Source organism: Carassius gibelio, chromosome A14, assembly GCF_023724105.1.
Source record: "Carassius gibelio isolate Cgi1373 ecotype wild population from Czech Republic chromosome A14, carGib1.2-hapl.c, whole genome shotgun sequence".
In the NCBI taxonomy this organism is placed as follows: domain Eukaryota; kingdom Metazoa; phylum Chordata; class Actinopteri; order Cypriniformes; family Cyprinidae; genus Carassius; species Carassius gibelio.
The window spans coordinates 8,180,455-8,194,080 of NC_068384.1; the positions used below are offsets into that span (position 1 = coordinate 8,180,455).

The window sequence follows — 13,626 nt, forward strand, 5'->3', positions numbered from 1 at the left end:
TTTATTTAGAGCGCCCTCTCGCGGCTGGATACGGTAATGTTTTCTCTTGGTTCATCTCTCTCGGTTCATGTCAAATTAATTTTGATAAATAAGTCGCACCTGATTATAAGTCGCAGGACCAGCCAAACTATGAAAAAAAGTGCGACTTATAGTCCGGAAAATACTATATATATACGATCAACATTCTTCAAATTATCTTCTTTTTGTATTACACAAAAGAAAGTCATACAGGTTTGGAATGACATGGGGTGTGAATACATGATATACATTAATTTTAATTTTGGGTTAACTAATCCATAAGTAACATAAGTTTTTTTGTGGTGAATTACTCACCTCTGTACCGTCTCCAGCGTAGTAGATGCTGGCTCCTGATACTCCAGATTGAACACATAAAAGGAGCCGAAAAAGACAGCGAAAGCACTGGCAAAGTTATGAAGTTGGTTAGCTTCATAGAAGACCTTCCCCTCAATTCTGACCATCCAGTAGGTTGCAAACAGCAGACTACTCCCTAAAACAAAGGCATCTTCAGCTAAATTGTTTCTTGTAATAGAATTCTCAACAATTATTTCTCATACCTAGCATGATCACCTGTGGTGTGGTAGGCAATGTCCTGCTCAACCGACATCTTGGTTGAGGTTGGCTGAAAGAAAAAAAAAAGATTCTCAGATATTGAATGATATATAGATGGAACTTTTATTTTTCAGATAATGTTTATTGCAAATATTTTGTATTTTAATTCCTAAATATAAAACAATATACAGTCAGACGCAGTCAATAATACGAATCTAATGTTGTGATGTGAGATACCAGCGGTCATGTGACAAAAGAACGAAGGACTCAAACCCGAAGACTCGAGAGATGAACGAATCATTTCTCTTTCCGGTATTGACAGCATATCCTCTATGGGACTGAGGAAGAACGAAAGACTCAGACCTGAACCCGAGACTCGAAAAGATTAACTAATCGTTTCTGTTTCACACATGGCACAGGCCAGCAGACAGATCAGAGTCAGACACTGACGAGCAGACAACTAAACAAACTAGAACAAACGTGATAAATATGAAGTTGCAAAGGAGAGAAAACCTCGGATCAGGAGGTGAGGTGAACTAACAGAGTCAGACTGCAATAGCCTGAACTTAAGACCTAACAACTAATCATTAATAAAACATTTTGGTTTCTTATTATTTGGCTTTGGCTGCATTAACCTATAGTTTATTTTGTATTCTTTTTACTAATGTAATCAACATTTTCGTAAGTTCTAGATGTGTTGGGATATTTAACATACCATTTTATTTGTTATGCTTGGTTCTCTCTGGTAATATCTCTATTTTTATATAAATAAAGGAATCTCACAACCACATGCTACTCAGTGCTCTCACTTTACTTCACGTGCTCGCGCATCTCAATGACGTCAAAAACACAGGACTCACAGATTAACAATACATGGTCTGTCACATCTTTCTGACAATATAGAACATATTGTAACATCCTTCCTTTTTTTTTTTTTTTTTTTACTGTCACTGAGGTCACTGTATGCAATAGACTTGTGCCTAAGAACAACAATATAACAGATACTCAAAGTAACGATTAAGTGTCACAATAACAATTAACAGATTTAAACAAAATCTTTCAAGTGTGTTGGTCTCTTGACTATTCTGCCACATCTGGTTGTCACAACACTGTTGCTGTTATCCGAATGTTGTGTGCGTGTGTGTGTCTCTGGTACTGTCTGTGAATGTCCCTCATCCCGCTGGATCTTCTGATTAGACTGTTCAATCTTGTCACTCAAGTTTTGTGTTTCTGCTCTCTGTGGTCCTCCAGGCACAGGTCTGAGATGTTTCCTATTCCTCCTTACAACAGTTCCATTTTCCAGCTTGACTGTATATGATCTGTTATTGGCAATTCTTAACACTTTTGCTGGTGTCCAGTCAGATCTGTGTTTGGTGTCCAGCTGAACTCTTACGTGTTCTCCTTGCTGGAGAGGTCTAAGATCTTTTGCTCCTCTGTTGTAGTAGAATGCTTGTTTGCGTTGGTTGTCTTTTACTGCGTGTTCTGTGTTTACAACACCTGGCTGCAGGAGGCTGTCATGTGTCGGAAGTAATGTTTTAGTCCTTCTGCTCATGAGTCTTTGTGCCGGACTGGCCTGGAACCCCTGAGATGGTGTGTTCCTGTGTTCCAGAATAGCTAGATATGGATCAGTCTTGGCTCTCTTTGCTTTCTCCATCAGCTGTTTGGCCGTCTTTACCGCAGACTCCGCTTTGCCGTTGCTTTGTGGATAAGCTGGAGATGACGTTACATGTTTAAATTCCCAAGCCGTACTGAACTGCTTGAATTCTTGTGAGCTGTACTGTGGTCCGTTATCAGAGATCACAGTGTCTGGGATCCCGTGTCGTGCAAAATGGGCCTTTAACTTGTGTATTACTGTACTTGACCTGGTGTCCGTGAGACCGTCTACTTCCCAGAAGTTTGAAAAGTAATCCACTGTGATGAGATATGCTCTGTTGTTAAATGAAAACAAATCTGTTCCCACTTTTGACCATGGTCTCATAGGAATGTCATGTGGGCACAATGTCTCTTTCTGCTGCCGTGCATCCACTGCTCTGCAAACTGCACAGTTTCCTACGTATGTTCTTATGGCGGCACTCATCCCGGGCCAGTATACGCAGTCTCTGGCTCGGCGTAAGCAGCTTTCTATGCCTAAGTGCGAAGCATGAATTCTCTCCATGATTTATTTTCTTAGCTGTGCTGGTATTACAGCTCTCTCTCCTCTGAAAATCACACCATGTTGCACACTAAGCTCTTCTCTTACTGAAAAAAATGGTCTCACCTCTTCTTTCAGCTGAATCTTCTCTTCCGGCCATCCTTGGACTATCACTTGCTGTAATATCTGAGATGTCCCATCCTTAGCCGTTTCTGTCTGTATCTTCTGTAGACTTCCTTCTGATATGGGCAGGTACTGCAGCATGTTAATCGTCTCAATTTCTGTCTCTACGGATCCTTCTGTAGCACACTCCGGTAAGTACGCTCTGCTGAGAGTGTCTGCTAGGTACATTAGTCGACCTGGAACATAGACAACATTGATATCATATCGCTGAAGCCTCAAAAGCATTCTCTGCAATCTCTTAGGTGCGTCTTAAAGTGGCTTTCTTGTGATAGTTTCTAGGGGTTTGTGGTCAGAATGGACTTCTACATTCCGGCCATAGGTGTACTGGTGGAATTTCTCCATCCCAAACAGGATTGCCAGGCATTCTTTCTCTATTTGAGCATACCCCTTTTCCGTGGGTGTAAGTGCTCTGCTGCAAAAAGCAACTGGTTGTCCTGCCTGCAGAAGTGCTGCACCCAGCCCGGTCTCTGAGGAATCACATTGGAGAACTAGGTCTTCTTCTGGATTATAATATTTCAAAACTGGTGCAGAGGCGATCGTTTGTTTCAATTTATTGAACGCTTCTTCCTGTATATCAGTCCATTCCCAAACCACATCTCTGTGTGTCAGTTGTCTTAATGCATCGCAGCTATCTGACAAGTGTGCACAAAATTTGGACAGATAGTTCACCATACCAAATAATCTCTGCAGCCCCTTCACATCTGACGGCCTGGGCATCTCCATTATGGCTCTCACCTTCTCTGGATCAATCTTTAGACCCTCTGAAGTCAGTCTGTGTCCGATGTATGGCACCTCTTTCTGTTTCAGCTTGAGTTTGTTGAAATTTAGTTTGATGTTTCTGTTTCTACACCGCTCCAGTAGTTGTCTCAGTTTTTTGTTATGATCTTTCTCCGCTGCCTCATCATTATCGCCTTCCCCACAGATGAGGATGTCATCCGCTATTATCCGGATTCCTGGGAGCCCCTCCAGCGCCTGAGTCAACCTGTGCTGGAAAACTTCTGGAGCCGGGCTGATCCTCATGGGCATTCTGATCCATCTATACCTGCCAAATGGAGTAGCGAAAGTGGTAAGATAACTTGACTCTTCTGACAGCCTTACATGCCAGAATCCGTCCTTTACATCACACACTGTAAAAACTCTCGCCTTGGTCAGATCCGGGAGAACATCGTCTATGGTAGGCAGAGGAAAGTGTTGACGCTTAAGTGCTTTGTTTAGTGGTCTTGGATCTATACAGATTCTTAATTTTCCACTTGGTTTCTTCACCACCACCATGCTGCTAATCCAATCTGTGCTCTTTTCAACCTGAGCTATGATGCCTCTATGTACCAGGCTTTCTAATTCAACTTTTAGATGCTTCATTAGTGCCACCGGTACTCTGTGCTTTGGAAGCCTCACCGGTTTAACTTCAGGATCAACCTCGAGGTTATATTTCCCTTCCAGGCATCCATCTCCCTCAAATACATCAGCATACTCTCGTTGTAAGTCTTCCTTGCCCCACGTTTCGTTTTCTTTGCATCTCTCTGTGGTAACAATATCATCAATTGCCATAATGTTTTCATGCTGTATTCTTACCAGATCCATTGCTTGCACAGCCTTGTTTCCTAGCAGGGGAACTGATGAGCTTTCCTCCACTACAATGAACTCCAGACGATAAAGTTTTCTGTTTCTGGGGTTTCTTATTTTTATTCTGCACTTCCCTATGGGTTTCAAAGTGCTCTTGTTATACATGACCAGAATCTGTTCAGTCTTTTCCATTACTGTGTCTGGGTTTAACAGTTGAATGGGTATGACGTTGCAACTGGCTCCGCAGTCTAGTTGAAATTTTACTGGCCTCTCGCCTATCAGCATGGTTGCAAACAGCTGTTTTCCATGTTTGTCCTCCTTTTGTGAACTAAGGCTTAGGATTTCTTGATATGGTTCTTCTTCCTTTTCTGCCACACTGTGTATTCCTTTTCGCACGGTCTCTTTTGTTTTGCATGTGGCTGCAAAATGGTTCAGCTTTCCACATTTCCTGCACTGCTTTCCATAAGCTGGGCAACTCAGTTTTTTCCACTCATGCGGTTTTCCACAGAATTTGCACTTAGCTGGTTGTGTCTGTTTGGCACTCTGGGCCTGTCTAACTCTCTGAACTGCATGCACTTCCGTTTTCTGACCCTCAATAGTCATCACATTCTCTTTTGACAGTTCTGATGCTTTACATATCCTTACACACTTTTCAAGTGTCAGGTCCATCTCTCTTAATAGGCGTTCTCTCACTTGCGAGTTCATTATGCCGCATACTATTCGGTCTCTAATCAGAGAATCTCTCGCCGATCCAAAATTGCATGTGTCAGCCAGCACTTTCAAGTCAGTAACATATTTGTCAAACGTTTCGCCTGAGTTCTGATTTCTGGAGAAAAATTTGTATCTTTCCACAGTTTCATTCGGTGCTGGATTGCAATGATTTCTGAACGCGGTTAACAGCCATTCCAGCGTCAGCTCGCCGTCAGCCGGCAGAGCCGCGCTCAGCGTCTTACACAGTTCTCTTCCTGTTTCTCCGATTAAATATTGGAAAACTTTTACCTTCGTTTTGTTGTCCGCGTCTGTAAGCGACAAATCGATGTACAGGGAAAACTCCTCTTCCCACGCTTTCCAAGCTTTGGGTATGCACGTAGCATTCCAGTCAAAGTTTGCTGGCGGTTTCAATCCGAACGCACCCTCCATAATCGGACCTCGTCTCTCGCAGTTGCTTTCTCGATAGCAAACTTAATGTTTCACTTTTGTATCGTACTTTACCGCTGCCACCATGTTATGCTTGGTTCTCTCTGGTAATATCTCTATTTTTATATAAATAAAGGAATCTCACAACCACATGCTACTCAGTGCTCTCACTTTACTTCACGTGCTCGCGCATCTCAATGACGTCAAAAACACAGGACTCACAGATTAACAATACATGGTCTGTCACATCTTTCTGACAATATAGAACATATTGTAACATTATTTATATTATTCCGAAATGAACGAAATGACTCAAAAAAGATTGTTTAATTTAGCAGAACGAGACTCAAATATCCGAGTCAGTAAAATGATCCAAACTTCCCACTACTACACAGCGGTGTTTCGTTTATGAATGAATCTGCCTTTTCAAACAAATTTAGTGAGTCAATGACCCATTCAAAAAGTCCCTTGCTTTGTTCCTGAATAAATCTGCCATTTGAATGAACTGACTGAATGAATCATTCAGTGACAAAGACAATGACTTGGCGTCCCCTACTGGCAGTTTTAGTTTAATTTTTAAAGTATTTTTTCAGTTATTTAAACCATTTAATATTTCTATATTCAAAACCTTCCATTTAAAACATTAAACTCATAGCATATTGTTATCATAAATTTAAATGCATTCTTACCCCTTCAGAGCCTCATTAAAGTCCCAGTGAACAGAAAGTTGCAAACAACTTTTCTCCAGTGTTGTGAAGTATTTCCATGTGAAACTGAATATTAAATAGAGGGCAGGGTTTTACTTTATTTTTTATTTAATTTTTATTAAGGTTAGATAAAAAAAAAAAAAAAATAATGACCTAAGTGCTCCTAAAAGGAAATGTAAGTGTAAAGCCCTGCAAGTTATGCATTACAATATGTTAATCACGTAATGCATCTGATAGTCAAAACATATACTTACAAAGCCAAAGATCCTCAGTGCTTGTGGCTCTTAAAAGAGCCTTTGGGCTGTAGTTAGCTCCTGTTGACACAGGGAAAAGAGAAAAAGAAGAAACATTATTTTTCGTCAATGATTATTGGCTAATGACTATATGAACATGTTAAATCACAGATCTGGGATCACTTACACACTCAGATGACAATCAACACTGAAAAAAGGGAGAAGGATATCAGTTTTACCAATAATTAGCATAGAATATCTAAAATATTTTGCAATTAATATGTTTCAGTTAATCTATTGGTCTGCCTTTACATTGCTTTAAAAGCGTTACTATTTTAACATGTCATATTTCTGTCACGTGCAGAGTGAATCGCACGGTGAACCAGACAGTTTGCAGCATTCAATTGGCTGTCGGTCAAAAAAACCTCTTACATCTTGTCTAGACTTTGTTGATGAGAGGATTCGCGAGCCTGCATAATTCGGAACTGAATTAAAATGGCGTTATGAGCAGTGAGTAGATTCTGACTAACTTGAACACCTTTGATAGGTCATTGCGTTCAAGAGACCGGACAACTAACGTTAACGTTATGTCTGTGAATGGCTCACCGCAGCAAAACGCGTTGTAAGATTAATTTGCCATTCTCCAGAGAGTGAACACAAATAAGCACTAATATACACTGGAGCGTTTGCCAAATCTATTGCTCCAATACATTATTTCAGTATCAATTGAGTGTGTGCTCTTGCTTGCGGTGGACTGAGGGAGAGAGAGTGCGTTTGAGAATTCGCGCCAACGTTACTTTAAATAGCCTAACGTCACACACATTTAACGGCATTCATTTAAACGACGAGTAAAATATACCATAACTGGTCGTAAAAAAATACGGAAAACCATTGTTTGTGTAAATACTACATTGGGTCCAACTGGAAAAGGCAGTCAGTTAACTGTATGACATAATGGGATATGAAAGCGGCAGTTTTTGAGGAAAACTAAAAGTTCCTTCAGACTGTCCTGTTAATACAATGTAAAACCTGACAAGTAAACTTAACTCAAACTGTTTGAGTAAACAGATTGCCTTGATTTAAACCCTGTAAGTTTTAAAACTTTGCATTCAAATAATTAAGTAATTAACTAAGTGCTGATTGAGAATTAGTGATGAACAGCTGCTGTTAACAAACAGAATCACTGAAGAAAAGAGAAACACAAGAACTACTACAACTGACTTCAGACACAGACTTAGATGAAATCAACTGATATAAAATACATGAAATCTCTCAAGATCTGATTAAACAACCCCACAAACAGCATCAGCAGCTCCACTTATTAATAACCAGACTGACTTTATTTCTGTCAGACGTCTACAGAAGATCTTATTGAGAATGAACTAAGGTTTAGATGTTGATTTATTGTTTCATTTGAAGTAACCATGTTAGAGATCAGTGTTTGCTTTAGTTGGGCTCTTGACCCTTGATTTCTGTCTTAGTCTTTTCTCTGGCTGTTATAACCGTGTGTTTCTAAAACACATTTGTTGTAACTCAAAAGCCCAGAAGAAATGCCATCAGGTGTTCACCTGTACCTAGGTGTAGGTTGTTATACTTTATGTCAGTGATGATTATTATTCATTATTATTCACAAATATTGATCTGTACAGAGTCTAATCGCTGAGGAAACAAATGTGTACTTGGTAGAAGTGGATCTAAAACAAGTGACACTAAGAGTCTGTGATAATCAGTTAATATAAAAATGACTTCATAATGTTTATGTACACATACATTTGTCTTTTATGCCAGTAACTGGTCAAACACAGACATCAATAATCAGAATATGAACCTCAACAATGGTGACAAAAAAACATGCTGCAATGCATGCTGGGTACTATTGTAGTACAAAACTCATCCATGGCGCCCAGCATGCTCTGCAGCATTTTTATTTTATTTTTTTATGGTCACCATTGTTGAGGTTCATATTCTGATTATTGATGCCTGTGTGTGACTAACTGACACCGTAGAAGACCACACTGTTTGGAAAGTCTTTGTATTAACTGATTATTACAGAACCACTCGCTCTTAAAATCACTTTTACTATAACCAATCAAATTACACAACACTTATTTCATCAGAGATTAGACTCCTAGCAGTTCAATAATTGATGATTATCATCACCAATATAAAGTATAACAACCTACACCTAGGTACAGGTGAACACCTCATGGCATTTCTTCTGGGCTTTTGAGTTACAACAAACATGTTTTAGAAACACACGGTTATAACAGCCAGAGAAAAGACTAAGACAGAAATCAAGGGTCAAGAGCCCAACTAAAGCAAACACTGATCTCTAACATGGTTACTTCAAATGAAACAATAAATCAACATCTAAACCTTAGTTCATTCTCAATAAGATCTTCTGTAGACGTCTGACAGAAATAAAGTCAGTCTGGTTATTAATAAGTGGAGCTGCTGATGCTGTTTGTGGGGTTGTTTAATCAGATCTTGAGAGATTTCATGTATTTTATATCAGTTGATTTCATCTAAGTCTGTGTCTGAAGTCAGTTGTAGTAGTTCTTGTGTTTCTCTTTTCTTCAGTGATTCTGTTTGTTAACAGCAGCTGTTCATCACTAATTCTCAATCAGCACTTACTTAATCGCTTAATTACTTAATTGCAATATATATCTTCTTTCAGTGAACTCAACTGAATTAAGTTCAGAGTACTCGTAACTGTTAGTTTTTTCAACTTAAATGGTTTAAGGCAATCAGTTTCCTCAAACGGTTTGAGTTAACATAACTTGTCAGGTTTGAGTGAGGCTGTGTCTGAAGTCAGCTGTTGTTCCTTTCTCTCTTTTCTTCATTAATTCTGTTTGTTAACAGCAGGTGTTCATCACTAAAGCTCAATTAATCACTTAATCAGTTAATTGCAATGTATATCTTCTTTCAGTGAACTCAACTGAATTAAGTTCAGAGTACTCGTAACTGTTAGTTTTTTCAACTTAAATGGTTTAAGGCAATCGGTTTCATCAAACGGTTTGAGTTAACATAACTTAAGGATATCTGTTTACTCAAACCGTTTGAGTTAAGTTTACTTGTCGGGTATTACAGTCAAGGCAATCGGTTTACTCAAACGATTTGAGTTAAGTTAACTTGTCGGGTTTTACAGTGTAATAGCCTATTAGATTGTATTATTTACTTTCTTCATAAATTTAGCTATATTTAATTGATATTGGTAATGGTTTACGTTGTTAAAGTAACTTATAAAATAAATTTGTTAAGTAAAAGGTACTTACCTCAGAAAATCTCGCAGCTGGCGTCTAGGTAGTGATCCACTCTGAGAGACGTCAGTTTTGCTCGCACTCAACACGTCACACAAACATCAGTTTGCATTCTGCCAGGTTGTTGCGTGGGCTTTGCACGTGAGCAACAATTTAAAATTTGTGAGGTTTAAGCAAAGTTATTATAATTATTATTATTATTATTATTATTATTATTGCTATTTAAATATCACCACACATGTGCTCTTTTACCTGGCATAAAAATAAAACAAAAAATGCCTAATTTGCCTCTATGGGAACCAGTTGTCCATTACTATTATTATTAGGGCCCGAGCACCAATGGTGAGAGGACCCTATTGTTTCTGCTCTGTTTATTATTATTATTATTATTATTATTATTATTATTATTATTATTATTATTATTATTATTTTTATTATTATTGTTGTTGTTGTTTTTTATTGGAGAAAATGCTACTATTAAAATTAACATCCAGTGTGTGAAATGAGAATGATTTTATGATTTTCATCTGCAGAACAAGACAGAAAAAACTATAAAACATTATCATATGACATTTTAATAGGCCTAAAATACAAGTTGTGGACACAATGACAAAGGCAGTGATTACAATTTAATTGTATATATAGAAATCTGTCTTGTTCATTTACAGTAGCACTACTGCTTTTGCGTAAACATTAAAGTACTGTAAATTACCATATACAGTAAGTTACTGTAAAATTCATACAAAATACCCACAATGCAGTGCATATTACAGAAGTTTACCGTAAATAATATAAATGGTATTTTACTGGGCTTTTTTGCGTTAAGTTACTGAAAAATTGCGGCAAAGTCTAACAGTGTACACAGCAGAAACACTGTCAGTGTGAAGCTCTACGTCTGTGTCAGTTTAACTTTTATAATACTTACACTTAGAGTAATTCATGCTGATATGATGATTGTAACTCATCATCACTTCTGGAGATTGAACCTACAGCTGTTAGTTATCAGCTCCTCTTTTACCGGATTGATCTGTTCTCATGATGATTTAGTGTCAGTAGTTTTCTGTGAGATTGACGATCATCTGTTTGTCCTGCAGAAGCAGCTGAAGGAGACTCAGAAGACGCTCCAGCAGAGAGAGAAAGATCTCCAGCAGCTGAGAGAGACTGTGGAGTCTCATAAGGTGAGTCTGGAGAAGAAGAGAAGTTTGTCTCCGTCTCAGTTCAGACTCACTGAAGCTGAATCACTGTGTGTCCTAACAGCGCTCTGCACAGACAGCAGTGGAGGACAGTGAGAGGATCTTTACTGAGCTCATCCGCTCCATTGAGAGAAGCCGCTCTGAGCTGATACGACTGATCAGAGATCAGGAAAAGACTGCAGTGAGTCGAGCTGAAGAACGACTGGAGCGACTGGAGCAGGAGATCAATGATCTGAGGAGGAGAGACGCTGAGCTGGAGCAGCTTTCACACACACAGGATCACATCCAGTTCCTGCAGGTAACACACATCTAGAAGAACAGGATCATAGTGGACTTGAGCAGATCCTGCTGTGACAGAGACTCACAGAGAAACAGTTCATGAGTGTCTTATTATATAATCATCAGTCAGACTCTCATCTGATCATCTTCTTCTGAAAGAGACGCCGCTTACAAATGGCTTTCAAGTCCGGGTCTCTAACCACTCTTAAGTGGTCAATCTGATCAAAACCTTTGAGCTGCTTTTCCTGAGCAAATCTACTCAACTCTACAATGAGACTCCATTGATGTGCTTGAGCTGTTAGAAATGAATCTGTAGCTCTAATGTGATTTAATGAATATGAGAAGAATGGAGCTGATGTTGTGAAAGTGCTGGATTGAGGAGAGTTACTAAAGATCAAATCTGATGTTCCTGAAGGTTATTGAGTGAAGTGTGGAGCTGATGAGTTTGATTTCTGTTTTCTGTAGAGTTTCCAGTCTCTCTCAGCACCTCCTGAATCTACAGATGTAAATGATGATCTCTTCAGTTCTCTCTTCTTTTCTGATGATCTGAGAGAATCTGTCCATCAGCTGAGAGACAAACTGGAGGATTTCTGTAAAGAGCAGCTGAAGAAGATCTCAGACAGAGGTAAAGTCCTGGAGAATCATCTGCTCTCAGAAACCAGTCCATCATCATCTCATATCATGGAGAACATCATATTAGAAATGTGTTAGGAATAGATACTGGATCATGAGAATCACACTGTTCATGTCTGTTGATTTCCACAGTCCCATTCACCAACATTGATCTCTGGACCAGGAACGACTTCCTACAATGTAAGTCAGTAAGAAAACCAGCAGAAAAACTCTCTGAGAGTCTTCATGTTCTTCCTGTAGAAGGAGAAAGAAGAGTTTTATAACTGATGATGTAAATGATGATGTGCACAGATATCTGTTCATCTGTACTGAGACACTGATGATACACTGAACATGAAAAGATCAAACAGATTCATAATTCCTGATTCTGATGTGTTTTATCTCCATCAGATTCCCATCAGTTCACTCCGGATCTGAACACAGTGAATAAACGCCTCCATCTGTCTGAGAACAAGAGAGTGATTACTGTCACTAAAACAGTCCAGTCGTATCCTGATCATCCAGACAGATTTGATGCGTGGCAGCAGGTGTTGTGTAGAGAGAGTGTGTGTGGACGCTGTTACTGGGAGATTGAGTGGAGTGGAGATGTGTGTATATCAGTGTCATATAAGAGCATCAGCAGGAAGGGACGGGGTAAAGAGTGTGTGTTTGGATCTAATGATCAGTCCTGGAGTTTGTGCTGCTCTCCTGACAGATACTCATTCAAACACAATAACATAGAGACTGATCTCACTGTGAAGCACATCAGCAGCAGAATAGGAGTGTTTGTGGATCACGGAGCAGGAACTCTGTCCTTCTACAGCGTCTCTGACACAATGAGACTCATCCACACAGTCCACACCACATTCACTCAGACGCTCTATCCTGGATTTTGGATTAATCCTGGGTTTATTGTTGAATCTGTGTTTGGGTTTGGTTCTGGATCAGTGAAACTGTGTTGATGAATCAGAGTTGACTGACGAGAGATTCTACCCATAATGCTTTGAGCTCCATGATGAATCAGTAACAGTGAGATGTTCTAGAGTCTCTTCTTCTTTTCTCTTCATGACATTAATACTTCTGTCAGTGAAATAACAGTCAGAATAAATGTGTAATAATTCCTCATATAGACAGTAAGATCAGTGTGTGTGAGTTGTCACAATCATCACCACCGCTGTTTAAATGCCGAGTGTGTCTCTCCTCGGGAGACCGGTCTCTTCCTCGTGAATGATCGCTGGGGTCCTCGTGGCTCCAGGAAGGGTGTGTAGAGGGATTCCTGCGCACCAGTGTCATGAGGACGAGAACCGCCCCTGTTATACGGCTGATGGACCAGAATGCTGGGTGTTTATTTCCGGGAAGTGCTGTGGGCCACGGAGGACCAAGATGGGACCCTTCCTTCCTGAACACTACCTGTCCTTCACAAACCTCACAGCATGAAGAAGACACCAGATCCCCTGTTTATATTGAACACCCTTTCCCTGTGGACACTCTTATTCCCTGTTTTGGTTATTTTGGTTATTTTCTGTTAATAAAAGCCTCTCTAAAGCCTGACTCCACACGCACTGTGTCTGTCATTTGTTCCTGCTGAGTGACCATGTGTTTCTCTGCTTTTATTTGTGTTGAATGAAATAAATCATTTAGTTTTACTTTAGTGTCACAATTTGTATTTTTCCTATCAAAATGAATTTTCATGTTCATAAGTTTCAGAGAATGTTATTTTTCCTGAAAGCGCTGTGCTGACTTCTGGACTGTGATGTG

The 13,626-nt window shown here is 39.5% G+C and overlaps 2 protein-coding genes across 6 annotated transcripts in view; one reads left to right on the plus strand and one right to left on the minus strand.

The window, feature by feature from the left end:
* The window catches only part of LOC128027412 (tripartite motif-containing protein 16-like), a 110,837-nt gene extending 97,413 nt beyond the window's left edge, over positions 1 to 13,424 (plus strand). Inside the window, exons 3-7 of one of the 5 annotated variants that reach the window (XM_052615025.1) lie at positions 10,879 to 10,962; positions 11,042 to 11,275; positions 11,722 to 11,881; positions 12,022 to 12,069; positions 12,280 to 13,424. In XM_052615025.1, coding sequence (XP_052470985.1) covers positions 10,879 to 10,962; positions 11,042 to 11,275; positions 11,722 to 11,881; positions 12,022 to 12,069; positions 12,280 to 12,830 — 1,077 coding nt within the window. In that variant the 3' untranslated portion in view covers positions 12,831 to 13,424. The remainder of the gene's footprint in view (positions 1 to 10,878; positions 10,963 to 11,041; positions 11,276 to 11,721; positions 11,882 to 12,021; positions 12,070 to 12,279) is intronic. The other 4 variants (XM_052615024.1, XM_052615023.1, XM_052615022.1 and 1 more) reach the window with 4 other exon arrangements.
* LOC128027409 (uncharacterized protein K02A2.6-like) lies at positions 2,916 to 5,587 on the minus strand. The gene is made up of 2 exons (XM_052615016.1): positions 3,620 to 5,587; positions 2,916 to 3,060 (listed from the first exon to the last, which is right to left on the minus strand). The coding sequence occupies exons 1-2, from the start codon at positions 5,585 to 5,587 to the stop codon at positions 3,052 to 3,054; spliced, it is 1,977 nt and encodes a 658-aa protein (XP_052470976.1). The 3' UTR covers positions 2,916 to 3,051.
* Positions 13,425 to 13,626: the final 202 nt, after the last annotated feature.